Genomic DNA, 27,005 nt, shown 5'->3' with positions numbered 1-27,005 from the left:
ATTACCTCTTCATGAAGTGAACATACATAAAATCATAGGTCTGAATAAGCGAGTTTGACAGCGGACGTGGATAGATCAGAATAAGCCTACCCAGAATGTAGCCATCGACACTGAACCGTGTTAGGAAAAAAAATGTGGAGTTCACACAGTACGCACCATGCATGTACTGATAATATATGATTTGTCAATTGTGAATCACCCTCATATCGACAAAGGAGATGCACCGTAAAGAACTGCAAGCTCCTCGCTGCTGCGATGTCGTCAGTCGAATACGCCATCTAGAGGTCAAGAAAAAGTGTTTCACACATAAGACATATGGTCGATGATCCTATCCAACAATTCATCCTTGGTACCCACAAGGCACAGACCATGCCAAGACGCTATGGAAGTGATGATTCGGAAGCTAGAGACAGATCAATGTTGCAACAAGCATGCTGAGATAGTCAGAGATAGTAGTAGTGCACAGTACGAGGTAAGTCGGTTTTTGATCGATCGATCAACACAGCTCATTACAATATAAAGCGGAAAAAATAGGGTCGCCAAAATCGGACGAATCTGCCGCCAAAACGTGAAAATCAAAACTTGCATAACACACTCCCTAACGGTAGCGGGACTTAACAATTTAGCCCAGCACAACATGTCCAAAGACGAACACAACCTTGTCAGCTATACATTCCATGCATACAATAAGATAACGCTGTCGGTTCAGGCTGTCATCCATGAAGTATGACGCGAAAGAAGATGGGAGAAAGTAAGTAGATCACATACTCTTAACGTCCTGCATCGTCAACAAGAACGTTACCCGCCCCGGGGGACAAAGAGCGCATCTCGCCTGTGCGATGTGGATATTATGTTGTAAGGAACAAACAGTGCTTCGAGATATCCTGTGAAAATCATTAAGTATCCTTCCCTTCCAAAAACACTAACAGAATGCGCATATTCATGTCGGATGTCAGTGCCGTACTCGATTTCACTCGCCGCATCATGAACGTTCTCGCACACCAGAGTTGGCGTCTTAGTTGCGATTTCCACCAACACAGGTACGAGCCACATCAACATGCCCCTCTCCTCACCAGATGTAAAGTGAAAGAGGACACAGAGCAACCATATTCTGGAAGAGGACGGTAAGCTCTTGCGAAGCAACAGGTTGTGGAGAGTAATCTGGATGGGTAAGAAGCGCTTTGATCGGCAAAAAAAAGAGACCAGCTGCTCGATTGTATCTTCCGTCTGAATCAAACGTTCAGCACAACATTGCAATGTGTGAGCAAACTTACTTACCTTGACATATCATTCTGATGTCACCACATTCTGGATAGCAATGCCTTTTTCTCCGAAGAGGGTGAGAAGCTCACTAAAGTATACGTCACACAAATCTGGTTGTTGGTCAAGTTCCCGTGCAAGCCTCATATGCGTGGCCAACACCTGCTTATGATGAAAGCTGGGAAGTCTTGAGGTGTATTGAAAGAAAAAAAGGTGAGGCCTTGAGGAAAGACATACCTTGAACCTTGATGCAAAGCGTTTTGCAGCAGCTGTCAGAGATGGGGATGCATGCTTCTAAGTGTTGAATGCAAACTCGGATATTAAAAGAAGAGATGTGTGACGAAATGGCGGAGATGGATGGCAAAAGATGGAGCGATCTCTGGGAAGCTGTAGAAGATGAGCCAATAAAACACTGTGTGTCTCGTAGCCACCTGGAGAAATGGCAGATGTCAGGCCTTGACGTTTCCAGCAGAGCATACCAACTGCTTATGGTCAGCATGTTGACATACCGCTGCAATATATACGCCTACCTTCCTGATTATAATTGATAATTACAGAACAGGAGAGATTGCCGCCATAGTCTCTGTGGGTCTGCGCGCACTGACGGACGCTAGAACACTACAACAGCTTCCAGTTACGCACGACATCATAAATGTTGTATCTCACCGATCCTGACATCCACGCATTTGTATCCAACTGCAATTGAATACCGTAGCTTGCCTGCTATGCCCACACTCTCCCCCCAGCACACCACCATCTCGTCACTGATACGTCTCAGCCTCTTCAGCAAGCGTTAGATCCCCTGTGCCGATCAGATCAACAGTCCCCATCGTTTTATACATTGTGTGCACAAAGCGAAGAAAGAAATTTCTTGGAGAATAGCAGATACTGAATATTGTTTTCGAGCAGAGATCGGCTACACCTAGTGTAATGGGGGGCACATACAGCAGAATATGGTCATCGAGTTACATCCTGCGAAAAACAAGGTGAAAGGGATTTAGCATTGAAATAGAGTTAATCATGTGCATGGAATAAGAAGAAGACCTGAGTAAGTTGAGTGGGAGGACACAATGGACGAGGAAGAAAATTGTTTGTCGTGTTCTGAATAGTACAATCACTGGTAGAAATTAGCTCTTCAAGAGGACCCTTTGTTCTCATGGCGAGACAAGCTGGGCAACATCCGCTCTATGGTAGAATAGCACACACTCAAGCACATAAATTGTGTCATCGCGGCTTGGGGATGGGGCATCACATTCGGGCACTTTTTCCGCATAGGAGGAGCCTCATTCTATCTCGTGCAGAAAGTTGACCCCGAGATAGTGCGCCTAGCCGGGCGTTGGAAGTCGCTGGCCTACAAAACCTACACACGCGCCTTCGAACAAATCGCCTCGCAGCACCTCGGCATCCTCCCATCGTAGCACTGTCTCACCATTGTTTGGGCTGGCTGCGTGATATGCTGCAGTTAGTTCCGTCGGTGCATGGATGAGCGGCAATCTCGTCAGCGTCCAATCCGAGCTAACGCTCGGCCCCAGCCCAACCACTGTGGGAATGGCCGCTACATTGTCTGATAGTCGAAGCTGGACTTGTACGCCGTACACTTATCGAGCACAACAGTACCACTCCACAGGGAATACTGGGATCATTGATGAATCAGCTCTGGCTCTCGCATGCAACGCACTGTGGGCCAAAGCTTGTGAACATTCAATTACCGTCAAATCTATTCTCCATATCTCTTCCGGTCCTTCTGATCTGTCGGTGTTTCCTTATGCTCTTCCTGATGGTAAGTTGATCGTCTTTAATACAAACTTTATAACATTGAAATACTATATATCTCATATGACACATCAATGACGCGCGTCCACCACGACACGCTGCTGTGTCTAGTCAATCGTGACATATCTCTGTAATAAGGACGTTACCCTCACGTCAAGTCACCGTCACGGTGGTGTCGGTGTCATTAACCCTAAATTAGTCAGTGTCTGGAACCAACTGGATGCACCCCTCTCGATCAGACTTGTATAAGGAATTTTTTTTTGATGTTCTTCATTGGGCTGTATAAGAATGTAGAAGCTTCTATTTCTTACCGCCAGGTCTCTTGGTAGGAAATATTGTCCAAACAAGCCAGGATTTTGTCTCGACCTTAGTGCCATGTCTTGTACAGCGCCCTGGACAAATTACTTGGCATCAAGGGCTGTACTACAACCAGATTTTACAGAACTAGAAGCTGCTAGGTGGGAGGATGAAACTATGTCTGTACTTCTACGTGATGACCCAGAAGTGAGCGCATGTCACCCCTTAGTCTACCATATATATGACGCTCTCTTCTCATGTTATAGATGCTTGGACCAAAGGCCTGGCATCAAGACCATCATCAACTACATTGGGCTAAGCTGTTGGATGAATCGTTATGCAGAGCCTATATTCAGTTCAGTTTAATGAGAATGTGTCATCAACAGGAGGTCATGAAAGCTTTGCTGCAAGGGGTGGCTGGGGGTTCGGTCTTACAAGGATTGTTGGTGAGCGGCTCCAGAAACCTCGCCCCCCTATCTGCGAAAATGACGTGAAACACTCTTCAGCTGACTACACGTGACCAACTATTTGAAGATGACTCCCCGCTGGAAACTGTTGATGCCGAGGAATTAAACTATGATTGGACCCATGGGGCTGAGGAGTGCTGTCTTAGATGGAAAACTGCATTGGCCAACTTCTTTGACCAAGGCACCCAGGTAGGCAGCCTTTGGACAATCCATTAGAAACATCGATGGTTTAAAAGTGCATCAGGAGCTGGAGGCTTTGGCAGTAACTGCACTGCGGGAGATGAGGAAATGGACTCAAAGACCGAGTACCACCCGCAAATCTGGGATGGAATCGGTTATCTTGGTAAACACCCCTCCTTCATATTCATTGAACTGTTCTCATTTTTGACACTTGTATCAGTGTTCTGGCCTGGGTCACGAAATCCTCTGGATCTCCAACCCACGAGTGGGTTTGGAGAACAGGACCCCTTATTTGTCTCTGAGCTTCCAGCGATATCGTTGGAAAGAGAGTCTGCTTAGTTGTTTGCTTCCATGGGTGGATCGAGTCTTACCTCCCAGGATCCAGACCAGCCAGTGTTCAAATGCAAATGCCCGAGAATTTCTGCGGCTCCTGTCCCGGAATCATGCATGTCCATTTAGGTCCAATTACTCCTCAGTATTTGCGTTTTCATCCAAGAGATGCTTCCTGGCTGAAGCTGTTAGATGGATGTTACCAACCTTGGCTGCTAAGGCGCCATCTGTGACCTGGGTGAGTGCACTCTTTCGTTATGCCGTCCATTACATAGACGCGGTGTATTCAACAGATATGCAAGGCCTCATTGAACCATCTATTCTGTTTGATCTGCGGTTTCTCCGTTGCTGATCTGGATTCCCTTCATCTGGACGAAGAGCTGCATTTGGTTCTGAAGTTATCTGCAGAGCTGAGGAGCATACGACGAGAATTGTCCGAGCGTTTTCATACGAAGTTCCACAAAAGCGTGGATCTGGTTACCCGGGGTTGTCGTGCATGCTATCATCAACCTGAGGATTCCAAGTGTGTCAGGTATTGGACTGTTGAACCCAGTTATCACTCAGAAATACATGGGAAGGTCGTCACGCCCTATCCTGCCAATGATCCTGATCGACTTCCTCCCACAGGGAAGGTAAGAATTTTGGTATTGATATTCCTGTCTGTTTTGAAATTATTTCATCGTAGGGCAGGGTGGTCTATACCGATTATGTTCCTCTAATGGGTTTGGGTTTGAAAAAGATCTCTCGCCATGCAGATGTGCTGGCACACTGTGGCCGGGACGTCACCCTGTTGGTTGATGCCAGCTCACCCAATACTGTGTTAGCAGGAGTTTCCTTTGACACATTTTCTCATCAGGACCTTCAGAAGATCCATCACGAAGCATCTGCCGAAAAGGAAACCAAAGCCATTAAACAGGGCAGCCAGTTCCGCCGCTTTGAATGGGGAAGGATGCACCCCATAGGCTCCAGGAAACCTACTGGAGGAAAGCCTGGAGACACCTATACCAGCTATACTGGTATGGAGGTGACAGATACATCCCACATCAAGTTGCTCTTTGCTCATGCTGCCGTATGTTTACCACATCTTTCCATCCTTCTCTCCAACTGAAACATAAAATTCAAGGATGTGGAAAGGATGGTGGCTGCGATCACACCAGTTCATCCTCAGGTGGCTGGGGAGCTCTGACGGTTGTCTTCTGAAGTCAATTCTTTGGGGGGCATAGGTGCAACTGCTTATTATTGTTGGAATTTTGTGGTGCCTCAGCATGTTGACCATGACGCCACTTGGACAATAGCTCTCCAGACCTGCAAAGAGGCACAAGCTGACGAGTTCAATTTTGTTATGTTGGACCTGGGATGCTATGTAGAAACTACTGAAAATGCTTTGTGGTAAGCCCTGACAGTTGTTGGAGTTGCACCGACACTGAGGATCATCAGGTGGTTTCAGGGCCGCCACACACATGGCACCGTGGTTCCCCGGCTGTCATCCATGCTATCTAATAGAAATTTATCGCAAGGCATAGGAGTTACTTTACCCCTAACTTCATTGCAGGGTGCCAAAACCCAAAATTCAGCACGTGATGCATTCGGGGTCTTGGTTCAAAAATGGCAGGTGGATATCAAGTGATGTTTATATAAAAAGTGTATTTTGTGTATTTACCAGATGAGATCTTTAAAAACCATCAGGTCCCCGGTTAAACCTGACAGCCACTTGACTTTTGCACCTGCATTGACATATTATTAACTTTCTGGAGCAACTTAAAAGCAAAGTATCTGTTCCGTTTAGAGTGCCACCGGTCATACAATTGCTGAGCCAATAATGGCAGCCATGAAAAGGGGTATGATTGAATGATTAGGAGTTGTATTCTATTTGAGCCTGAGGCACGAGGGCGTAGATAGAATTAGGTCTATGTGGCGAAATGGCTCTTTTGTTTTTCCCACCTGCCTGCTTCTTACTACAACATTAGTACTCGCAACTACTCCACTCCTAGACTACGCTTTCCTTGCGTCGCACCCGCCCACCACTCCCTTTTTTTAGCAGCTCATGTCTCGTCAACAGAACAGTACTTGAAATTTTCAACCTCATAAGAATCTACTCGACGCATCAATTTTTGACCAGAGCAGGATTCGGTCAATCCTGCATCATGAGCTGCGTTGTCCCACCCGCCCTCACGGCTCATCTGGACTTCCTCCACAGGTTTGAAACGGTGTTTCGGGTCGTAAAACCCTGCGGGTTTTAAGCCCAAATAGCTTCTTAAGCGTCTTTGAATCTCGCTGTACAATCAGATATCATTAGCTGGTTAATATATCTGATTTTCTTCACATTAACACAAAGAACGGCAGCTACACATAGAGGTCAAACTAGCCCAGCACTTCAAAGTCCGCAGAAGAAGTGTGAACCTAACCTGGATTTTTGGCTCCACTTTATCCCCCTCTCACCGACCGAACTACTCAAACTCACCAAAACCGGCGCGTCAAGTTCAAAAGAAACTTTGATATGGCACGTGTTGTATCCCCGGAGCGCAAGAAAGAGTATAACCGTAGATACGAGAGCAAACTGCCACCCGAGGTCAAGCAGAGATGTTGAGATGCCCAAGCTGCTTGTAAACGAAAATTGCGTGAGCGCAGGAGCGCTGCCCAGGCACTGTCAGAACCAAATACTTTGACCACAGCCGGAGTACTCTTGCCTGCATTTTCCTGGACCCCTTCTTCAGCTCAGGATCAAACCACAGATGATAGCTATTCATGTACCAACTGTTTCTCCCGGAATTCAGTTGCATCATCTCATGATCCACTAGCAGAACCAAGAGGACTGAATCTGGCCTCAGGTATGCCAGGTATCCAGGTTCCGCTGGAGACCAAGGTTGTTACATGGGATGATGGCCATATCACGATACTGCCCACCGTAATATGTGATGGACAAAATGTATTGATTGAGGATCTGCGCCTCACAAAAAAATTCGCAGCAGTTCCTGCCTCCAAACCAGGGTCCAGATTTGTGACCCATCTCAAGGGGGCCCTCTCTGAAAATGAGTCATTACTGATGGAAATCCGGTCTAGTCTTGCAGCAGGAAAGTGCGTCATTGTGCGTGAGGCAGTGAAGCCCGGGCCCCTAACCTTAACTATGGAGTACCTGGAAAAGCGGTATGGCATCCACAGCACCATGCCTGTGGATATGCATGGTAAGGTTCTGGATATTCAATATTTGTATGCGATCACACTCATCCCGCTTGCTCAGATATGGTGCTTTGGAAGAAAAATCCTGCCCAACCACACGTTCCTGGCATGATGGGTGATTTGATTTTGGGTATAAATAATCCAAACGAGCAAAGATGTGTTCTGGACTGTCCCATAGCGGTAGGTTTACCGCTCAAACTGGCATAAGTGTCACCCAGTCACCTCTGCATTCACTGTTTATCCACACCTAGTCCCCTAGATGAGGGCCAGATGGCCTAGCACCGGACCGCCAAGTATTGTTCATCGTCTGGACTGGGTATGCATCTTGGCAGCCCATGCGCCTCAGTGTCCCAGGGCGGGGTACTGATTCCTCCGCACTGTGACTCTGAAGGCAGGAACACCTATTTCTTTCCAGTCATCGGCATCCAATTGCGGACGCTCCTTTTCCACAAGCTCACCCACGATGGCAGGGCGCTCCTTCAAGCTGCAAAATCCCTCCGAAGTCCTTGTGACCTGGATGATTATGATGCTGAGACTGTGACCCTATATCCTGGAGATTTGCTGTAAGCCTATGGATGGACGGCCTCGAGAATAGCTACCTCATCGCTATCTCCTTTGTAGAATCCAGCCACCTGGCCAATTATATGCAGAATACAATCCTGCTTTCACACGTGGAGGTCATTTTTTTACATACGGAATGCTGCATCACACGTATAGCTTAAGATCCCTAGAAGTCACTGAAGGAAACACCACGCAAACTCACGAATACATAAATGACACCCTCTGGCGGATGGCTGCTCTCATTCCCCGGTTGCCACCAGACCAACTATCAGGCAAGTGTGATTGCAATGTTGCTTGCTCAGTGCCCTTGACTTTATTGTCTGAAAAGTATTGCATTATTGGCCACTGCTGGCACTTTGTTGCATAGTTCTTAATCCTAGGAAGCTTCTGGCACGAAGCCCAGCATCCATGTCCAGCAAGAAAAAGAAACCTGTGGCCTTACAATCACCTAGCTACACTCGTGCCTATGCAGTCGTTATGAAGATTCTGCAACACCTGGACATTTGCCCACAAGACTTGCCTGACATCTTGAGAGGGCATACTTCAGTTGCAGAAGTGGGAGAAGTCGTGGATCTTGGCAGTTGTCTCTTAGAATTTACCCATGCAGCATAGCAGTAGTGGTAGCCAAGCAACACGCCAACCAGAAACCCATTTCATGTTTACAGACACCAATCCCCACCATAAATATTCCACAGAAAGGTAAGGTGACCAAATAAAATAATTTGGACACAAAGCCTGATTGCGCATGGGAAGAAGGTGAGTGCTATTGACATGGTTCCATGGGATCCTTGGCTCCAACCAGGTTATCATCACATAAGTTTCCATGGATGGGTGCTAAGTTAATTTATTGTGTTGCATAAGATCTTTCATGCAAGGAGATGGGGGTTCAGACCCTGTGGTTATGGTCTTTTTCTCTCTTTTACATACTTATCTCAAATTAGCAGGTACAACTAATTTTTAGTCAGCAGGCACAGCAGGTCCCCTTAAGTGGTACATTACATATGGCCATAGTACATCCATCTCACCCTGCTTTGTGATTTTCAAGGCTTCCTTCAGATCCTTCAATTCAGCAACACATCTCAAATCAGACAACTAATAATCATGCCAGATCTTGATCTGCCACCTGTACCTTCTTCACCATCTCTGAACCAGGGTGGAATTGTACAAGACATACAAATGAACAATGTGACATCCCTACCCCTACCTCCACAAACAAGTGAAACATACTTGGCCAGGAGGGTACTATCCCGATGCATCGGAGGTATTGAGGTGGTAGATGAGGACCTTGACTGTCTTCGTGATCCAAAGGAACATGTTAAGGACACCATTATGAATGCATATACTATTCTGGTATCTAGTAGAGATACCAGCTTATCTAAGGCAGGATGTGTTGTCATTAGTTCTTTGGTCCCCTACTTCATACAAGGACACACTTCACTAGGAACAACTCTGGAAAACATTGTTTCTTGGGTAAGTGCATTAATGAGCAACCACTGTGTATAAACTCAAGCTTGCTCTGACTTCTTTGACTCAGATAACCAAAAAAAAGCTGCTAGCCTCCAAGCGCTGGGCTTTTCCTTTGTCTGGAGGAAGCCCCCTTCACTGGATCCTAGGTTGGGTGGACTGGTCAACCCATGACATAGGTTTTTTTGATGGTCTGGGAATTTATCCTGCCTGGGCTAGAAAGGTTGGCAGAATTTTCTATCAATGTACTAACAATCAAAGACCTACAGATCACAGGTCTTGTGGGCTATTTGTCATGATGGCCATGCCTGGGCTTTCAAACCTGGATTTTTCATGTGTGCATAGATCTAATCTGAGGGCCACCAAGACATCTGTACTGAAAGCCATAGAAAAAATCAAGTAATTCTAATGGATCAACTATACTTCTAGATGAACATGCTAACACTGAAGTTTTAGGTTGGCTGTAGTGTCAAGCCGTTCTCAAAAAAGAAAAGACCATATTTCTTCATCCACAAATCATTCTGAACCATCATCTTTATCATCTAATGATATCCTTCGGAATAATCTTGCCATGAAGTCCTCTAGGAGTGAAGAGGTTCAGAACCTTCAGGAGATCATATTAAATGCCAAAAACCTGATTGTCATTTGCGGTATGATTTTGTCTACCTTTCGAAAGCTTGATGCTCAAGTAATCCTGTTGGGTCTCACTTGCTTACAATAGGTCCAGGTGTATTGGTTTCTACTGAATCTCCACCTCTGTTTGATTCTTTTGAGTTACTGCATCCTATAATCTGGCAGGTGTGCAATACAAGGCTGTATAAGTTTAGAAAGCACCTCACATATCACTATATCAATAGGATCAGACACAGTCATCATTGGTGTTTCAGACCATGAAGCACCTTCTAAATCAGAAACCTACACAAAACTGGTTTTACCAGGCCATGCACTCTCTGGATAGGCGTGGTAATCTTCTGCGCATCTACACTCAAAATATTGACACTAGGGAAAGGACCACTGGAGGATTATCCTTTGGAGTCCCAAAGTCCATATATGAACCAAATTGCCCAAGATGCATTCCATTGTTAGGACGTCTAGACCAGATGTCTTGCACCCTCGGTCATCATGTGGTGCCATCAGCCACTTTTCTAAATCACTCTGCTTCAGATGGGCTACCTATATGCACCATCTGTGAATCTTACACCAACTGTGGACACCATGGTATTTGCCGTCCAAATATAGTGGTATCCAAGGAGGAACAGCCAGATTTGAACAACATTATTGCTCATGACAAGAGTCTTGTAGATGTGGTTCTGGCTGTGGGTGTTTAACCTATCCCTTGCTCCAATCTTCCTGTCATCATCAAACAATTTACTCAAGCCACCCAATTCAAAACTCAGGAAGAGATTACCTCATCTATTCTGCTACACCTGGATATGCCTACTCTGGAGAAAACTGGGATTCAGGGGCTGTTTCAAAGTTCTTTAGCTCTGGACCTACAAGACTTTTTCAAAAGTATGGTCCATGCTGCCTATCAGGATGCCCGTCATAATCCTGCTAGTAATACTATGCTGATACCCAAGAAACTTACCATCATGGACTTTTCAATGAAGCTTGGTGATAATCAAGAAGAAGGAGAAGAAGGAGAAGGGGATGTTGGAGAAGATCAATTATTGCTGACACTGAGACTTGGGTATTTCCCTATTATTTAGTTATGTTGGTGTTAGGGCAAATTCACTTTAGTGCAGTATTCTTTTCATTCTTATTTAGTCTATAGGCTTATATTAATATCAGACATTTGAAAATCATCCTGATATTATATGATGAATATTGTCCTGATGGAATTTGGCATAGTGTTAAGAACGTGCTCAAGGATCAGATCCGAAGGGCTTGGCTTCAGCTCGTGCGCTGTGCCCCTTACCCAAGTACGTGCCCCTAACTTCCGAGGGTCGTCGAACGATGTCCGAAGGTTACCGGACGATGTCCGGAGGGCATTGGGCGATGTCCGGAGTCCAATGTCCGATGCGCGGGAATTCCGGCGGACATTCGGAAACAAGAGATAAGACTAATCCGGACGAAGTCCGAACTAGAAAGGAAACAGCAGAGGACTACCAGAGGTAGAGGTGGAGGTGACAAGTCTATAGGAGTCAATCCTAAGACGAGCGGAGGTCGACGAGAGAGAAACTCAAGTCAGACGGAGGAGAGAATGAGCAGAGTCTAAGATGATATTCGAACTGAGGAAACTACAGAGATTGTACAGGGGTTTATATACTACTGAGGACATAACGGAGAACAGTAAGTGCAGTGCGAAGCTATGTAAAGCTATGAAGAAAACATATGGGACGACTATCACTAGTCTATCGGAACTTAGTAAAATGAAGACGGAAATGAATAAGGGACGGAAAATAAAGTGTACTAACTGATAAGGGAAATACCAAAGGGATAAGGCACGGAAGTTAGACGCGGGTCGGATCCGGACGATACATAGAAGTCGGCCGGATCCGGAAATCCAGAAATGATGAGTGTGATAGGTCCGGGTCCGGAACACGGGATATGACACATAGGATAATAGAGTAAGCACCCTTCTCCATTATTTTGATCCAGGCCAGAAGATCATATTGTAGGATCAGACAAAATGCTCTGAAGTGAAGATGCTAATGACTAGCTGGAAGATTTCAACTTGACATAATTTCAAATGTTGAGGAGGTAGCTTTCAGTCTGTTGGTGCTCATATCTATTGCAATATAATATGATAATAAACATCATTGATACAAGTGATTAAAATGATTGCAACTGATTAAGTTCTGAGGTTTAAGTTGAAAAATTCTATCATCTTCAAATTGAGGCCATCATAATCCTAGAATTTCCATGTGACCCATCTGATCCACTTGCATGTATAATGCAAATCTTACAGTTACAACATACTACCACATGACTCACTGCATCACTGCTCATGTCACAGCTGATATTGCAACATGGCTGCTACTAGTATTCAGCTAGCATTTGCAAGTAGAACTCTCTTCTGATATACTGTTGAATCTCAGGAGCCTTTTGGAATGAGTTGAGGCTCAAGAGAGAAGATAAAGGACCTGTTCTAGTATTCATTCAATTATGAACATTAAAAAGGTCTAAAGATGTGAAATATATGATATTTAATTACATTAAATGGTATAGTGAAAGAATTACAAAAATAATTGAGCATGCTATATGCAATAGCAAGAGCAAAGGCTTTGGCAATGCACACCATGACCACATAAGCATGCTGACCTATTGTGGCTATCATTTAACATATTATATCAGATGTGTATGAACATGTTTTAGATGTCTGGATATTCTAGGATTAAAATATTTTATTTAGATCAAGCCTAATTTAGCTCAAATTCAAATTAAATTGACTTTTACAGCAAATGATGATTCATAAGAAATATCTATCTATTAACCGTGAGAGTCAAGTGATTTTGTTGATTATCATGGCTTGCATTGTTTGACCTATATCAAAAAAATTTCAAGTCTGTCATTATTACAGTGTTTGAAATTTGGATATACCATGGTAGTGCAAATTCCTTTGGGTTATAAAACTTCATTGGAAGATATTGCAGCAGTCATCTCCTCAATTTTAGAGGCTAGGAATCTAATCATTATATGTGGTGGGTCTTCTACACACATATATATTGAAGAATTTGTTCTGAAACACAAGGAATACAGGAGCAGGAGTATCAGTATCAGCAGGAATTCCTGATTTCCGTTCATCACAAGGGCTGTTTACTACTGGCGCACTGAGTAAGGATTTGCTGGATGCAAATGTTTGGAATGTGCCTTTGCTGTAGTTCACTCATCATTATCATCTAACCATTGATTTTATAATATTTTATGCAGACAACCACAAAGGCTTTATCGTTATGCAAAATATTAGCAATAATGCATCAAGAATGTTCTCAAGCATCTCCAACTCCTTTTCATCTGGCTCTCAAAATGTTGGATGAAAAAGGTGGTCTACTCCATGTCTACACACAAAACATAGACTTTCTGGAATCAAAGGCAGGCCTATCATTTGGAATACCTCAGATGCACAGCCCTCAAGATATGCCCCGTTGCATTCCCTTGCATGGTACATTAGAGACACTGGCATGTATCAAGTGCTGCTATCAGTCACCATTACACTTGCATGTTTCAACTCTGGTTACTGGCTGCTTACCACTATGTCCAGCCTGCGAGCAGATTGAACATGAAAGAAGAATCTGTCACAAGCGTCCCCGCACATCAGGAACATTAACTCCAACAATAGTCCTCTATGGTCAGACACATCCAGCTGCAGATCATCTAGCACAAGCCATCATGAGGGATGCAAATGGCAACTCCAAAAAAGTAAAACCAGATGTTTTATTGGTTGCTAGCACCAGTCTCAAGATTCCAGGTATCATTGCTGCAGTACACAAGTTTTCTCAAGCAGTCCATTCTCAGGAGTTTAGAGGTGGATACAGATCTATCTATCTAGATCAGAAACCACTTTCATCAAAATGGGATGGTATTTTTGATACTTGGGTGTCAGGTGACTTACAGATTTTTGCTCAACATTTAATAAGATCCCTCAGCCATCAGTTTGACCAATCCATAGATGATGCTATCTGCTCTAAAGACTCCACAACTATATCTATCTTGGTACAGGATCTTTCATCTAAAGCCTCATTCTCCTTGAAAGGGAAGAAACATATTTTTCTAAATGTAGATCATCCATTTTACATACCTGAGATCTAGATCTAGCTTATTATGTCAATAGTTTTGAAAGAATTTGAAATACTAGTGCATGAATAAATCTATAGGCATATGCACTATCATGTTGAACAGATGCTAACATCAGAGTCATCTGCCTCTTCATCTGCTTCCTCTCCACTTTCATCATAGTCAAATAATGAATCTATTTCAGACTGACCATCATCTGCAACATCAATATCATTCTGACCAAATAGTGAACTTGTTTCAGAGATATTGTCATGATGGCCAGTGGTATTGGTGTCAGAATGATGTTCCAGATCTATTTTGAGTTTTTTGTGGGATTTATTCTTGGCACTTGTCATGGAAGCCATTGTGTGATGTGATGAAGACCAGTTCTGATTGGTATTAGTTTTATAATGATGAAAGGATAAGTGACCTGTGAAGTTATGTGATTTAATCATACCTTGATGTGTCTAGTTGGTGGCTTTCTAGTTCTTTTGGATTTTATAGAACGTCGGTCTACTTGGGTCTTTCTTTGTTTTGGTTTATTTTTTCTGAGATCCAGCCCTTGCAAGGTCATAATGGTAAGACGGAAATCTTGAGGTCTTCTAATCACAGCTGGCCTTTTAGCAGTCCTCTTTCTTCCTCCAATTTTTGTATTCTGTAGAAACATGGATTGGTTACTATCTTGATGCTGTCTTCACCAGATGCCAGGGTCCAAGTTGAGCCAGGACTTTTTGCAGTAGGTTTGTTGGCATCTGGAAGGCATTGAAGATTGGCAAATAATATATCCAGTCTGTTATGAAGATGCTGCAACTGGGTTTCTGGCAGTTTAGAGCACATCCTATGATAGTGTGCAATATATCCATCTATCCAATAAATCTTCCACTTTGATGACTGGGGTGAGGTGGAGTCTTTATCTGGGAAAAATGTGGTTCTTCTCTGGACAAATGACAGATGAGGCCGTCCAGGTTTGTCTCCCTCTAGTCCAGCACTGCAGGCCTAGAATTTGATGGAAATAATTCACTGGTTTACTCTATCCAAGGACCAGCAGGTCATGGCTTCCTGGAGATTATCACAGATTCTGGGATTAATGGTGATGAAATCCATAAATTCATTGGTGGCCTGTGTTTCACCCAGCTGTAACCAAAACTCCCTGGTGAATTGAATGAATAGCATGCCAACATCTATATCTCCTGGATCCCAGATTGGATTATAAACCCAAGGTTTCATTAAAAGTTGAGGATGTTCTTCAATCATCTGCACCACATCCTTCCAGCTAGGTTGTGAACCAATAGGCCAGTCATCAGAGATTGTTGTAGGATTTTGTAAAGCAAGAGGTTTGGGACGGCTTTTGACATTGGCACCCATGATTTTATGAACCTGAGCACTGTCTTCTTTGATGATCCTTTCTTCCATATCATAAAGAAAGAGCATGCCATTATGGTCACAGATCCTTTCAACATCTAGACTTTGGAGGGCCTGCCTCAGATGCACATCCATTACAATAGGAGTGAAAGTCAAAGACCTCAAAAGATGACATAAGATGCTGGTTTGAATGTGTTAAGACCGTGCACAAAGGGTAGGACTGATTCCGAGGGGCTTGGCTTCAGCTTGTGCGCTGCGCCCCTTACCCGAGTATGTGCCCTTAATTTCAGAATGATGTCCGAAGGACGTCTGAAGCGTGGGAAAGTTCGGAAGGACTTTCCGGACGAGTGCGGGAAAGTTCCGGAGGAACTTCCGGAAATTACGATGAGGTTTCGTCCTGATACGGATACGTGTAATGGCTACTTAGGACAAGTCCTAAGTAGAAGCAAACAGAGGAAAGGCTGCAAGGACAAAGTCCGAAGCAGAATAGGTCCGGAGGACCGTGGGAAAGTTTCGGACAAACGTCCAGAAACTTCGGAGGATCGGATGAGCGGATAAGCGGAGCTCTGGCCTAGGGAATTTCTCCCTAGGCCCGAGATGGATATTGACTAAGTCAATAGACTAGAACTGATGTGAGGACTTAGAGTGAGATCTAGTGCGAGGACTAATATGATATTCAGACTGAGGAACTACAGGACATATACAAGAGTTTATATACTAAGGAAATAACAGAAAGATCAGTAAGCAAGCGTCCGAGGCTATGTATGAAGCATAAGCAAAGTTATCAAGCGCGAGTCGGAAATGAAGCATAGGTTAATGGATCAGTAAGCATACCGGTAGTAAGTATAACCGAGATACCGAGGACAAGGAATACCGAATAGAGGAATAGGCTGTGTTAACGTTATATGCACAGGAATGAATTAGGAAGCTTATCGTATATCGGATCGGATCAGACCGGACCAGACCAGACGTCCGGATGAGACACGTGGATATATGGGATATGACATTAGGGTGATGGGACAAAGGATGACTGATGCAGGCTAGCTGAGGTATGGAGGTAAAGGGATGTGGATGTGGATGTGGATGTGCAGAGGTGCAGGGATCCAGATGGATAGAGGACTGGAGACATGGATAGGGTGTCCGAAGGTCCGGATGAGGCATGGGAATATTGTCGGATGTAGGTCCGGAATACGGGATATGACACTATCTTTGACTATAGCCACCAAACTGCCCATATTCTAGGACACCACATCACTTCCATAACTCAATCTATAACCAATCTACACAACAACTGGGAGAAATGGCATGGGCCATCATATTGGAAAAAGTTAGCTATGCTGCATGGCTGGCCTTATGGAGATGTTGCTGCTGTTCATGTTAATGAATACTCCAGATTCTATGGGCAGCAGACGGAGAACTGTGATTGTGGTGCAATCTCATGTGCTATATTAGAGCATTTTTTGGAGGAAGGACTCAGCTATCATCTTGATGGAAGTTTACAGCTACCGGTTATACCATGTGGACACACCATTCGTCTTAGAATCTTGGAGATGGTGAAACTCAGCTGCAGACGCCAGTGGAGCCACTATCTCTATCTTGGAACCAGTCTTCCAAATGATTGGGACCATGCAGATCATATCTCTCAGGAAGTCTTGGCAGCCAGATTACAACAATCTTAGCAAATGGCCCGTGGTCACCAGGCTATTGTCACTCAACTTGCCACTATGCTATATAACTGCTCCAACTGTAGACCAAAACTGGTTCAAACTCAGGCTTCAGTAACCATTTCATCAGATCATCCAACACTAGAGGAGCCTGGTCCTGAAGACAATAATCCCATCACACATCTGATCCTAAGCAGCCAGATGACACAAAATCTGAAGCAGCTCTTAGATTTTCACTTCTTGACCCCTGACACTCACTTCCATAATATCACCACCTTATCATCCAAATGGCAGCCTTTTGATGGAAGATTTGATCAATATTGGGGTGGACCTACTCTAGAGTCCATGCAGCCTATCATGGATGCTGGAGAAATATGGTCCTCATCAAGAAGTGCATGGATTAGTGGACTAGGATCTGCAATACTCTTCAGAGACTATGGATACAGAATTCTGCCTAGTTTTTCTCAGATGTTTTGGTTGGGCCCTCCAGTGGATACCTTGGATTGCATGATGAGAATTGGGGTATCTGACACATATGATCCCAGCTGGCAAGTTGGTCATTGGAGAGCACAAAGCCATAGTCTGTCTAGAAGCTCCATGTTTCCTAAGGAGGAAAGAATAATCCCCAGTGATATTAGGATCATGGCTGCATCTGAAATGTTGCTAGATGCTCAAAGGCTAGCTGCAGAGAAAAAAGGAGCATATGAGACTCTGTTTGTCTATGGAGCCCATCTCATTGGAGGCCAAAGAATCATATTAGACCTGGAGCTGGATATGGATGTTCCTGATGAAATCACTGTTTTAGTGGACATTGACAGCTACATCTGGGTCACTTCAAACTTTTGCCCAGCCCTCAGCTTAGGAATCTACTTGGCTCCTGTAATTGATCATCAAGTACCCATTCACAAGCACAACCATATTTATGTGGATATTCTCATCCCTCAAAGTGCTGATGACCAGGGTCCAGATGGTACTGCACGAAAAGAGTGGTGGACCAAGTCTGTTCCTTTAAGCTCCATATCTCATGTGCCATTTGGAATGCTGAGCACAGCAAATCATGCTTCCAATTTTCTGCTGTTATTTCCACGAATAATCCACAAGCGTACCAACTCATCTCTCAAGGCCACCAGGATTCCTCTTGATGTCATTGATTTATTTTGGAATGAGGTGGTCCTGCCTTCTATATCTCAGGAGGCACCAAATTCTTCTCTGCCCTATGTGGATACCACTGTGCATGAAATCAGATATAAATCCAGAAAAGGTGGATCTGGTCAGCCTGGAAGCCAAAGACCCAAGGCTACTCCTGTCTCCAAGGTGGCATTTGAAAGAATTCAAAGAAGCATGAGAACTAGAGTCAAAGATCAAGCAATGTTGGCACCATATGGATCCTTCTTCTTTGTCTTGGAAGGCAAAGGCATCAAACTATGGACTAAGGATGGCCAGGATGGCAGATATGACTCTCCCTATGAAGCTTTGAAAAAAAACTTCACAAACCTGGACTGGAATTATATGATGGATAGGAATCATGGAGAACTATACTTGGATATAGGAATCAGCTTCAATCCCACTGGTCAATTTGTGGGTCTTTGGAGGCTTGATGCATTACAGGTATCTTTTCAGAAAGGAGGCTTTAGAAAAGGCATCACTCACCACACCAACACTCTGGGAAGATATGGAGGAATTCAGGCAGAAATGCTCTTGGCCAATGCAAGACCTAACCAGATCTGCTTCCGATCAGCTTACCAGCTGTGCTATGAGGCCATTAGACCTAATAACAATCAACCCAAGTCCATTTCTGATAGAGATGGCTATCATCTTACAGATGGATATCTCAAAGAATGCCAATGGATGCATGAAATCTACAGTGGAGGTGCTTCTCAAAGAGCTTATGGATGTAGAGATGAGTATAGAATGAGTGGACAGGCTGCTTTGAAGGTGCTTCCTCATTTAAAAGAGCAGGTAGGTATTTGACCATCAATTTCATACTTTAATTTGCTCATGAACAATTATAATAATCAGGCTGAAGCTTTTATGAAATCACAACCTATTCTTTGGATCCCTTCCAATATTTGGTTTGGCCTCATGGATGCCAGACTGAAAGGCTTGAGATATGCTCAAAAATCTCTCAAAGCACATAAACCTCTCAACTATAGCATTCTGGCATATCCCGTATTCCGGACCTACATCTGATAATGTTCCCACGCCTCATCCGGACCTTCGGACGCCCTATCCATGTCTCCAGTCCTCTACCCATCCGGATCCCTGCACCTCTGCACATCCACATCCGCGCATCCATGTCCAGATCCCTTTACCTCCATACCTCTGCAGCTAGCCTGCATCATTCATCCTTTGTCCTATTGCCCTAATATCATATCCTGTATATCCACGCTTCTTGTCCGGACATTCGGTCCGGTCCAATCCGGTCCAATCCGATATACAATAAGCTTCCTAATTCATTTCCTGTGCCTATAACGTTAACACAGCCTATTCCTCTATTCGGTATTCCTTGTCCTCGGTATCTCGGTTATACTTACTACCGGTATGCTTACTGATCCATTAACCTATGCTTCATTTCCGACTCGCGCTTGATAACTTTGCTTATGCTTCATACATAGCCTCGGACGCTTGCTTACTGATCTTTCTGTTATTTCCTTAGTATATAAACTCTTGTATATGTCCTGTAGTTCCTCAGTCTGAATATCATATTAGTCCTCGCACTAGATCTCACTCTAAGTCCTCACATCAGTTCTAGTCTATTGACTTAGTCAATATCCATCTCGGGCCTAGGGAGAAATTCCCTAGGCCAGAGCTCCGCTTATCCGCTCATCCGATCCTCCGAAGTTTCTGGACGTTTGTCCGAAACTTTCCCACGGTCCTCCGGACCTATTCTGCTTCGGACTTTGTCCTTGCAGCCTTTCCTCTGTTTGCTTCTACTTAGGACTTGTCCTAAGTAGCCATTACACGTATCCGTATCAGGACGAAACCTCATCGTAATTTCCGGAAGTTCCTCCGGAACTTTCCCGCACTCGTCCGGAAAGTCCTTCCGAACTTTCCCACGCTTCAGACGTCCTTCGGACATCATTCTGAAATTAAGGGCACATACTCGGGTAAGGGGCGCAGCGCACGAGCTGAAGCCAAGCCCCTCGGAATCAGTCCTACCCTTTGTGCACGGTCTTAACAGATAGCCACCCAGTGATGTTGAGATATGGTCAAGATGAAACCAACTTGAGTTGGAGGATGTTCTTGAGAAGAAAGCAAGAAGTGTCTTTGTTGAAAAGTATGGATCTCCTTTAAGTTTGGCATTCTGTCCATATTGTTGACCAGTAGAGGAGCCACAGCCATCATATCAGCATATCTCAGAGAACCTTGACCATGTTTAGGATACCACTTGGTCATGAGAAAAAAATTGAGAACTGCATTTCCAATATGCATCTGAGGATTCAATGTATAAAGCTGTTCCAGAGCAGGAAGCCATATGGTGGGACGTGTGAGATTCAACATGGGGTCCACATTCACTGTTTCATCTAGTTAGAGAGAAATCTGGCTAGCAGACATCTATATTAAAACTAGATCTGGTTCTAACTTCTTGGACTTAGATGACCAAAAAAAAAATGCTTGACTCCAGACGTTGGGCTTTTCCTCTATGTGGAGGCAGTCCCTCTCACTGGATCCTGGATTGGTCAGCCCATGAAATAGGTTTCTTTGATAGCTTGGGAATTCATCCTATATGGGCTCAAAAAGTGAGTAGAATTTTCAATCCACCTACAATATCTAGGCATCTGATATTATAATTTTGCTATCAGGATTTACAGCATGCTGCTGCTGGCCTAGAGCACTGGCTGAAATATGAAACATATCCAGAGATCAAATCACTTGAACAATGTTTCAAAAACTAGAAGGTTCTTCATTACACTCCACCAGATGATCAAAAACAAAAAGATAGCTGGTCTTGTGGTCTATTTGTTATGATGGCCATAGATGGACTCTCAAATATGGATTTCTCAAATGTACACTGGTCCAATTTGGCATTCACAAAAGCATTTGCATTGAAGACCATCATGAAAGTCAGGTAATTCTGGGAGATCAACTGTAATAATTCTAGATAGATATGCTGACCCAGAAGCTTTAGCCCAATCATGCATCAGCGCCGTTCTAGAAAACAATGTGTTTCACCTTCATCAATTCATCATACTGAATCTTCTTCATCTATTGTCAATGTTGCCCAAAGCAATTTTGTCTTAGAGACCTTTAGAGGTAAAAAAGTTCAGAAGGTACTGGATATCATCTTCAATGCCAAAAATCTGATTGTCATTTGTAGTATGATAAAATCCATCTTTTGAAATATTTTATGCTTAAAAAACTCTATTTTATTACATACACTCTCTATAGGTCCAGACATATCCATTCCTGCTGTATCTGCATCTGCAGTTGATCCTTTTGAATTACTGCTTCCTATTATATGTCAGGTCCATAATATAAAGGTTCTAGATGTTTTTGAAATACCTAACCCATTACTTCTTTTGTAGGACTGCACCAAGTCATCATCAGTGTTTCAGACCATGATGCACTATCTAAAGAGGGCACCTATCAAAAACCTACTTTATGAGGCTATCCACTCTTTGGACCGCCGTGGCAATCTTTTGAGGGTCTACACTCAAAATATTGATACCCTAGAAAAGACCACTGGACTGTTGTCCTTTGGAGTTCCCAAGTCATTTCAGATAGGGACACCTGATTGTCCAAGATGCATTCCATTGCTAGGATGTCTGGATTAAATGTCTTGCACTTCCTGCAACCATGTGGCACCATCAGCCATATTTTTGGAACAGTCTCTCTCAGATAAGCTTCCTATGTGCACCAACTGTCCAACATTCACCCACAGTTATGGACATTGTGACATTAGACGTCCAAATATTGTGGTTTGTAAAGAGGAGCAGCCGAATTTACATTCACTTCTAGCTCATGATGAGGATCTTGTGGATGTAGTGTTGGCTGTGGGTGTTCATCCCATTCCTAACTCCAACCTTCCTGCTATCGCCAAACAAATCACTCAAGCTGCATATTCCAGAGCTCAGGGAGGAGTTCCTACATCTATCTTGATAAATCTGGATATATCTGCTTTGGAGAGAACTGGAATTCAAGATCTCTTCCAAATTTCTATGGCCCTAGATTTGCAAGAGTTTTTTGGACACATTATTCTTGCTGCCCATCAAGATGCTATCCATAATCCTGCCAGCAATACCATGCTGATATCCAAGAGCCTAGTGCTTAATGAGGAAGGAAAAGAAGGAGATGTTGATGCTGATGATAGTAACAACCACAAGTTATTGCTGACTTTGACACCTTGGTATTTTTCTGATCTTTAGCTATGTAGCTCAGAGCAATTTATTTTACTGCTGCATTTTGTTATATGATATACCTAGTTTTCAACTACCAGGAATTTTTTATAAGACACTAAAAATAGCAAATATATCAATAAGCAGTGAACTACAAGCAGTGATTACCAACATCACTAATGATTCAAATCAACTTTTTTTAAATATTTTCAAGGTTACACAGAATAATGGACCAAGTTATAAGATGCTAATGATTTTTACAAGGTGCTGGACTTGGCATGTTCACCAACACCACCAATCAGTCAAATACACTGCTTCCTACTATTTTCAAGGTCACAAAAGACGATATACAGAATTTTTTATAAGGTATCAGACATTATGGTCATGCTAGAAAGGAGTTGACTACAACTAATAATCACCAACACCATTAATTGTCCAAATCAACTGCTTCTTATCATTTTTAAAGTCACAGAAGATGATATATCAAGTTTTAAACTTTTAGAAATTTCTGATAAAACACTAGATATGGTGGATATGCTAGTGAGGGATCAACTACAACCAGTAATTACTAACATCACCAGTCATCTGAAGAAACTGCTTTCCACTATTATAAATGCTATATAAGATGATATACTGAGTTATAAACTACTAGTAATTTTTTATGAGGCATCAGACAGAATGAACATGACAGTAAGGGGTCAAGTACAACAATTAATCACTAACATCACCAGTCTTCCCAATCATCTGCTTCTTGTTATTTCAAACATTAGAGAAGATGATGTACCAAGGTATAAACTGCTAAGAATTTTTTTATGATACACTAGCCATGGCAGATATGCTAGTGAGGGGTGAACTGCCACTAGTGATCACCAACATCACCAATCATATGAATCAACTGCTTCTCACTATTTTCAAGATCACAGAAGATGAGACACTAGTTTTGATAGATATGATAGTGAGGGGGTTCCTGCAGATAGTGATCACAAACATGATCAATCATAGAATCAACTGCTTCCCATTATTTTCAAAGTTATAGAAGATGATGTTAATGATGATATTTACATCATATAAACATAAACCAACCCTTGGTGATTTCTGGAATAGATTTGTCTGAAACAACATGGTCACTGTTGGATAAGGATGTCCATCCAGGTGATTTTTTGTTGCAAAGTTTCATAGGAGATCTGGGTTATAATTGAAGTTCCAAGACACTGTTTTTAAGTACTTCTTTTGGGCATTCTCTTCCCCTCTTCACTGTCTGATGGACAGCATTTCTAACATCATCTATGAATGATGTAAATATCAGAAGTAAGTAATTTTTTCTTTGGAATAACAAGTTTCATAGCAGCTCACCCAAGCACTTCTGGTTTAAACTTGTTCAATGATTTCAAATGAAAGAATAATACACTTACTGAGGTACTGATGATATTTTGTCTGGCTTGAACCATCATATTAACAATGCCTTTGCACTATATTTCAGAGCATGGCTTAAATGACTCTGTATTAGGCTCTAGTGCAATTTTAGCTCTAGTAGCTCAATAAAAATATATTCATGCCAAGCAAAGATTACAGAAAACCAAGCTGATTTATGAGATATTATATACAAAAAGTATAGCTAGCAGATGAAATAGATTTGATCAAATATCTACAGACTCTTTGGTCAACTCCAAAATCCTGCCTGTCATATCCCGCATTCCGGACCTACATCCGACGATGTTCCCACACCTCATCCGGACCTCCGGACCTCCTGTCCATGTCTCCAGACCCAATCCTCTATCTGTCCGGATCCCTGTACTCCTGCATCTGATATCCGGACGCCAGATCTGATATCCACATCTCCGGATCTCCGGATCCGACCTATCTGTCATGTCCGAACCCAAACCTTAAATCAGCGCCCATCCCCTTATGGTAAATCACCTGTCTCCGGACTTCCGAACATCCGGATCCGACCCACATCTATCTTCCTTGCGTTCCGGACCCAGACCTATCACGCATTCATCTCCGGACATCCGGATCCGACCCGCGTCTATCTTCCGTGCCTTATCCCTTTGTATGTTCCTTCTTGAGTTAGACTTCCTCATTTTCCGTACCTCATTTCATCTCCGAGTTTATTTCCTATGATCCGTCTTATTTTCTAATACATTTCCACATGCTCGTACATAGCCTTACCCCTCTGCTTACTGATCTGCACAGACTTGCCTCTAGTATATAAACCCCAGTAGATACTCCTGTATTTCCTCAGTCTGAATATCATACACATATTAGTCCTCGCACTAGTCTTCACACTAAGTCCTCGTAACAGTTCTATTCCTCCGACTTAGTAATCATCCATCTCAGGCCTAGGGAGAAATTCCCTAGGCCGGAGCTCCGCTCCTCCGCTCCTCCACTCATCCACTCATCTGATCCTCCATTCCTCCGAGTTTCTGGAAGTTCCTCCGGAACTTTCCCGCACTCATCCGGAAGTTTCTCGCACTCGTCTGGAAAGTCCTTCCGAAGTTTCCCACGCTCCTCCGGAAGTCCTTCGGACTTCACTGGACTTTCTCCGGACTTCATTCTGAAGTTAAGGGCACATACTCGGGTAAGGGGTGCAGCGCACGAGCTGAAGCCAAGCCCCTTGGAATCAGTCCTACCCTTTGTGCATGGTCTTAACACTGCCCCATTCTTGAATCCTAATGTTACGATCAGCAAGAGTAAGATCAGTTCTACTCCAGGAATGTTTGCTATGAGATTCTATAGGCTCTACTATGATTATATCAAGATTAGGCAATGAATGAGTAAAAAATGCTGCCACAGTGAAAGAACTATAAGGAGGTGAGAATCCTACATGCAATGTATTGATAAGATTATTGCTGTATGCTGATTCTATGCTGTGATATCCTAAGCTGCAGTTGAAGAGAAGACCAAGCATCTCCAAATGAGAACAATGATGCAGGATAAGAGATATTCCCCACAGAGTGGCCCTTGGAGGTTCCTCCCATAATGATCTGGTGCCTAACAAAAGGCATTGAAGATGAGGGAGACTGATGGCCAAATTCAGCAAAGCATCATCATCAATCCTGCAGGTTCCCAAGTCCTCCAGCTCCAGAGCAGTCAAATAGACAAGTCTATGCAAAGATGCCAAACCATTTCTTGGAATCTGAAAACTCTCTTCATCTAGCACAAAGAAATCTTCATTCCATGGCATATTCAATCTGAAACCAGCCAGATTCTCTCAAGCCAGGAATCCATCATCATCATCATCAACTGATGGAAGTGATGTTAAGATATTGAAAAAATGCAGAATAAGATTTGCAAAGCAATATTCTTGGTGGATATTGATGCTGAGGCCCTGACAGATGATGTGATGGTTGGATAAAAGAGATATGATAGCTGGAAAACCAATGTTGACAGAGACATTTGAAGAGTGCAGGTTAGGTTCCACTTGAATGTTTAGAACCTCCATACGAATAGAATGGTTGGAAATAGAGCTGGTCTTCCGCATGATAGATGTTCCAGGAATGATGATAAGAGTTAGGCTGATGAGCTGATGGAGAGATGCTAATGATGCCATCAAGGAACATTGGATGTAGGATAGGGTGAGGCGGTGCATGAAAGTGCAGTTGGACAAAGAGTTTAAAATCATGCTAGTATGAAATGCATCTGAGATGTAGACCAAATTTTGCAGATGAGGCAGCAGAGTCTGCACATCTGGTGGCAAGATCATATGAGGAGGCAGTATCAAAGTCTGCAATCCTGGAAGCAAAAGTCTGTCCAGATATTGGATCAAACAGTCACTTTTGTCCATCAATTCTATATGATAGAGATAGGGCAAAAGGGAGCCTGCAGATCTGATCCTATCATGCAAGGCTGCCAGAGTTTGAAAAACATGGATATGTCTGGACTGGAGTGCTTTGCCATCAACAGCACAGATCATTTTGACTCTTCTGGCATATGACTGAAATCTCTCTAGATCAGACTGCTGTGGAGTCCTAAGAAATCTCTATATCAAGCAGTTCTTAATCAGAAACCAAAAATATTCTAAAATAATAATCAATCACTCACCCACTTCAATACCCCATCTGAACTTTCATATTCTTGAATAAGATCATGTGGTAGAAGATAAATAAGAGGTTCCATAGAGGTTAGCTTCTTCCATAGAAGCTGCAGGACAGCCTCAGAGATAGTTGAAGATGTTGTAGATAATGCAGCAAAAGCACCAAGTCCACCAGAACCTTCTTGGATAATGAGAGCATAGACCATCTGAAAGATGATGAAAACTATGTCATGCATATTGAATATACGATGCATCTTCAAACTTTGTTCAAGTTGAGAATTATAAAAGTCTGCATTCAAGATGTATAAGCACCAACATAAACATGCACTCTGAGTGAAAAATTCACGTGACATTTACATCATTAATGGATTTGATAATCAAAGGT

At 43.2% G+C, this 27,005-nt stretch overlaps 9 protein-coding genes across 9 annotated transcripts; 7 read left to right on the top strand and 2 right to left on the bottom strand.

Annotated features, from left to right (window-relative positions):
• Positions 1-2,465: 2,465 nt before the first annotated feature.
• Positions 2,466-2,630, top strand: HD556DRAFT_1190001 (uncharacterized protein; the record flags this gene model as incomplete). The annotated part of the gene is made up of 1 exon (XM_041296147.1): positions 2,466-2,630. A coding segment is annotated over one exon (165 nt), but the record flags the coding sequence as incomplete, so codon positions are not given.
• Positions 2,631-2,742: 112 nt separating this feature from the next.
• Positions 2,743-5,493, top strand: HD556DRAFT_1450943 (uncharacterized protein; the record flags this gene model as incomplete). The annotated part of the gene is made up of 9 exons (XM_041307853.1): positions 2,743-3,040; positions 3,476-3,537; positions 3,597-3,776; positions 3,837-3,986; positions 4,042-4,140; positions 4,198-4,545; positions 4,601-4,939; positions 4,993-5,376; positions 5,431-5,493. The coding sequence occupies 9 exons, from the start codon at positions 2,743-2,745 to the stop codon at positions 5,491-5,493; spliced, it is 1,923 nt and encodes a 640-aa protein (XP_041152676.1).
• Positions 5,494-7,137: 1,644 nt separating this feature from the next.
• Positions 7,138-8,657, top strand: HD556DRAFT_1314454 (uncharacterized protein; the record flags this gene model as incomplete). Its single annotated transcript, XM_041300931.1, has 6 exons — positions 7,138-7,489; positions 7,546-7,664; positions 7,744-7,777; positions 7,900-8,047; positions 8,202-8,323; positions 8,413-8,657. The coding sequence occupies 6 exons, from the start codon at positions 7,138-7,140 to the stop codon at positions 8,655-8,657; spliced, it is 1,020 nt and encodes a 339-aa protein (XP_041152675.1).
• Positions 8,658-9,146: 489 nt separating this feature from the next.
• HD556DRAFT_1450942 (DHS-like NAD/FAD-binding domain-containing protein) lies at positions 9,147-10,837 on the top strand (the record flags this gene model as incomplete). Its single annotated transcript, XM_041307852.1, has 7 exons — positions 9,147-9,515; positions 9,580-9,732; positions 9,779-9,801; positions 9,855-9,908; positions 9,966-10,159; positions 10,231-10,307; positions 10,367-10,837. The coding sequence occupies 7 exons, from the start codon at positions 9,147-9,149 to the stop codon at positions 10,835-10,837; spliced, it is 1,341 nt and encodes a 446-aa protein (XP_041152674.1).
• A 2,216-nt stretch (positions 10,838-13,053) lies between these two features.
• Positions 13,054-14,261, top strand: HD556DRAFT_1250285 (DHS-like NAD/FAD-binding domain-containing protein; the record flags this gene model as incomplete). The annotated part of the gene is made up of 3 exons (XM_041298911.1): positions 13,054-13,153; positions 13,212-13,318; positions 13,383-14,261. 3 exons carry the CDS (start codon positions 13,054-13,056, stop codon positions 14,259-14,261), a joined length of 1,086 nt encoding a protein of 361 aa, XP_041152673.1.
• A 570-nt stretch (positions 14,262-14,831) lies between these two features.
• On the bottom strand, positions 14,832-15,590 carry HD556DRAFT_1314452 (uncharacterized protein; the record flags this gene model as incomplete). The annotated part of the gene is made up of 2 exons (XM_041300930.1): positions 14,832-15,221; positions 15,255-15,590. 2 exons carry the CDS (start codon positions 15,588-15,590, stop codon positions 14,832-14,834), a joined length of 726 nt encoding a protein of 241 aa, XP_041152672.1.
• A 2,018-nt stretch (positions 15,591-17,608) lies between these two features.
• Positions 17,609-19,441, top strand: HD556DRAFT_1250275 (uncharacterized protein; the record flags this gene model as incomplete). The annotated part of the gene is made up of 2 exons (XM_041298909.1): positions 17,609-19,210; positions 19,271-19,441. 2 exons carry the CDS (start codon positions 17,609-17,611, stop codon positions 19,439-19,441), a joined length of 1,773 nt encoding a protein of 590 aa, XP_041152671.1.
• A 2,585-nt stretch (positions 19,442-22,026) lies between these two features.
• On the top strand, positions 22,027-22,617 carry HD556DRAFT_1450939 (uncharacterized protein; the record flags this gene model as incomplete). Its single annotated transcript, XM_041307851.1, has 1 exon — positions 22,027-22,617. The coding sequence occupies one exon, from the start codon at positions 22,027-22,029 to the stop codon at positions 22,615-22,617; it is 591 nt and encodes a 196-aa protein (XP_041152670.1).
• Positions 22,618-25,798: 3,181 nt separating this feature from the next.
• Positions 25,799-26,856, bottom strand: HD556DRAFT_1450938 (uncharacterized protein; the record flags this gene model as incomplete). The annotated part of the gene is made up of 2 exons (XM_041307850.1): positions 25,799-26,566; positions 26,629-26,856. 2 exons carry the CDS (start codon positions 26,854-26,856, stop codon positions 25,799-25,801), a joined length of 996 nt encoding a protein of 331 aa, XP_041152669.1.
• Positions 26,857-27,005: the final 149 nt, after the last annotated feature.

The sequence above is a fragment of the Suillus plorans genome, assembly GCF_016647745.1.
Source record: "Suillus plorans strain S12 chromosome Unknown HD556scaffold_116, whole genome shotgun sequence".
Classification (NCBI taxonomy): domain Eukaryota; kingdom Fungi; phylum Basidiomycota; class Agaricomycetes; order Boletales; family Suillaceae; genus Suillus; species Suillus plorans.
Note: the sequence above shows the minus strand (reverse complement) of the source record. Positions and strands in the feature narration are given on the sequence as shown.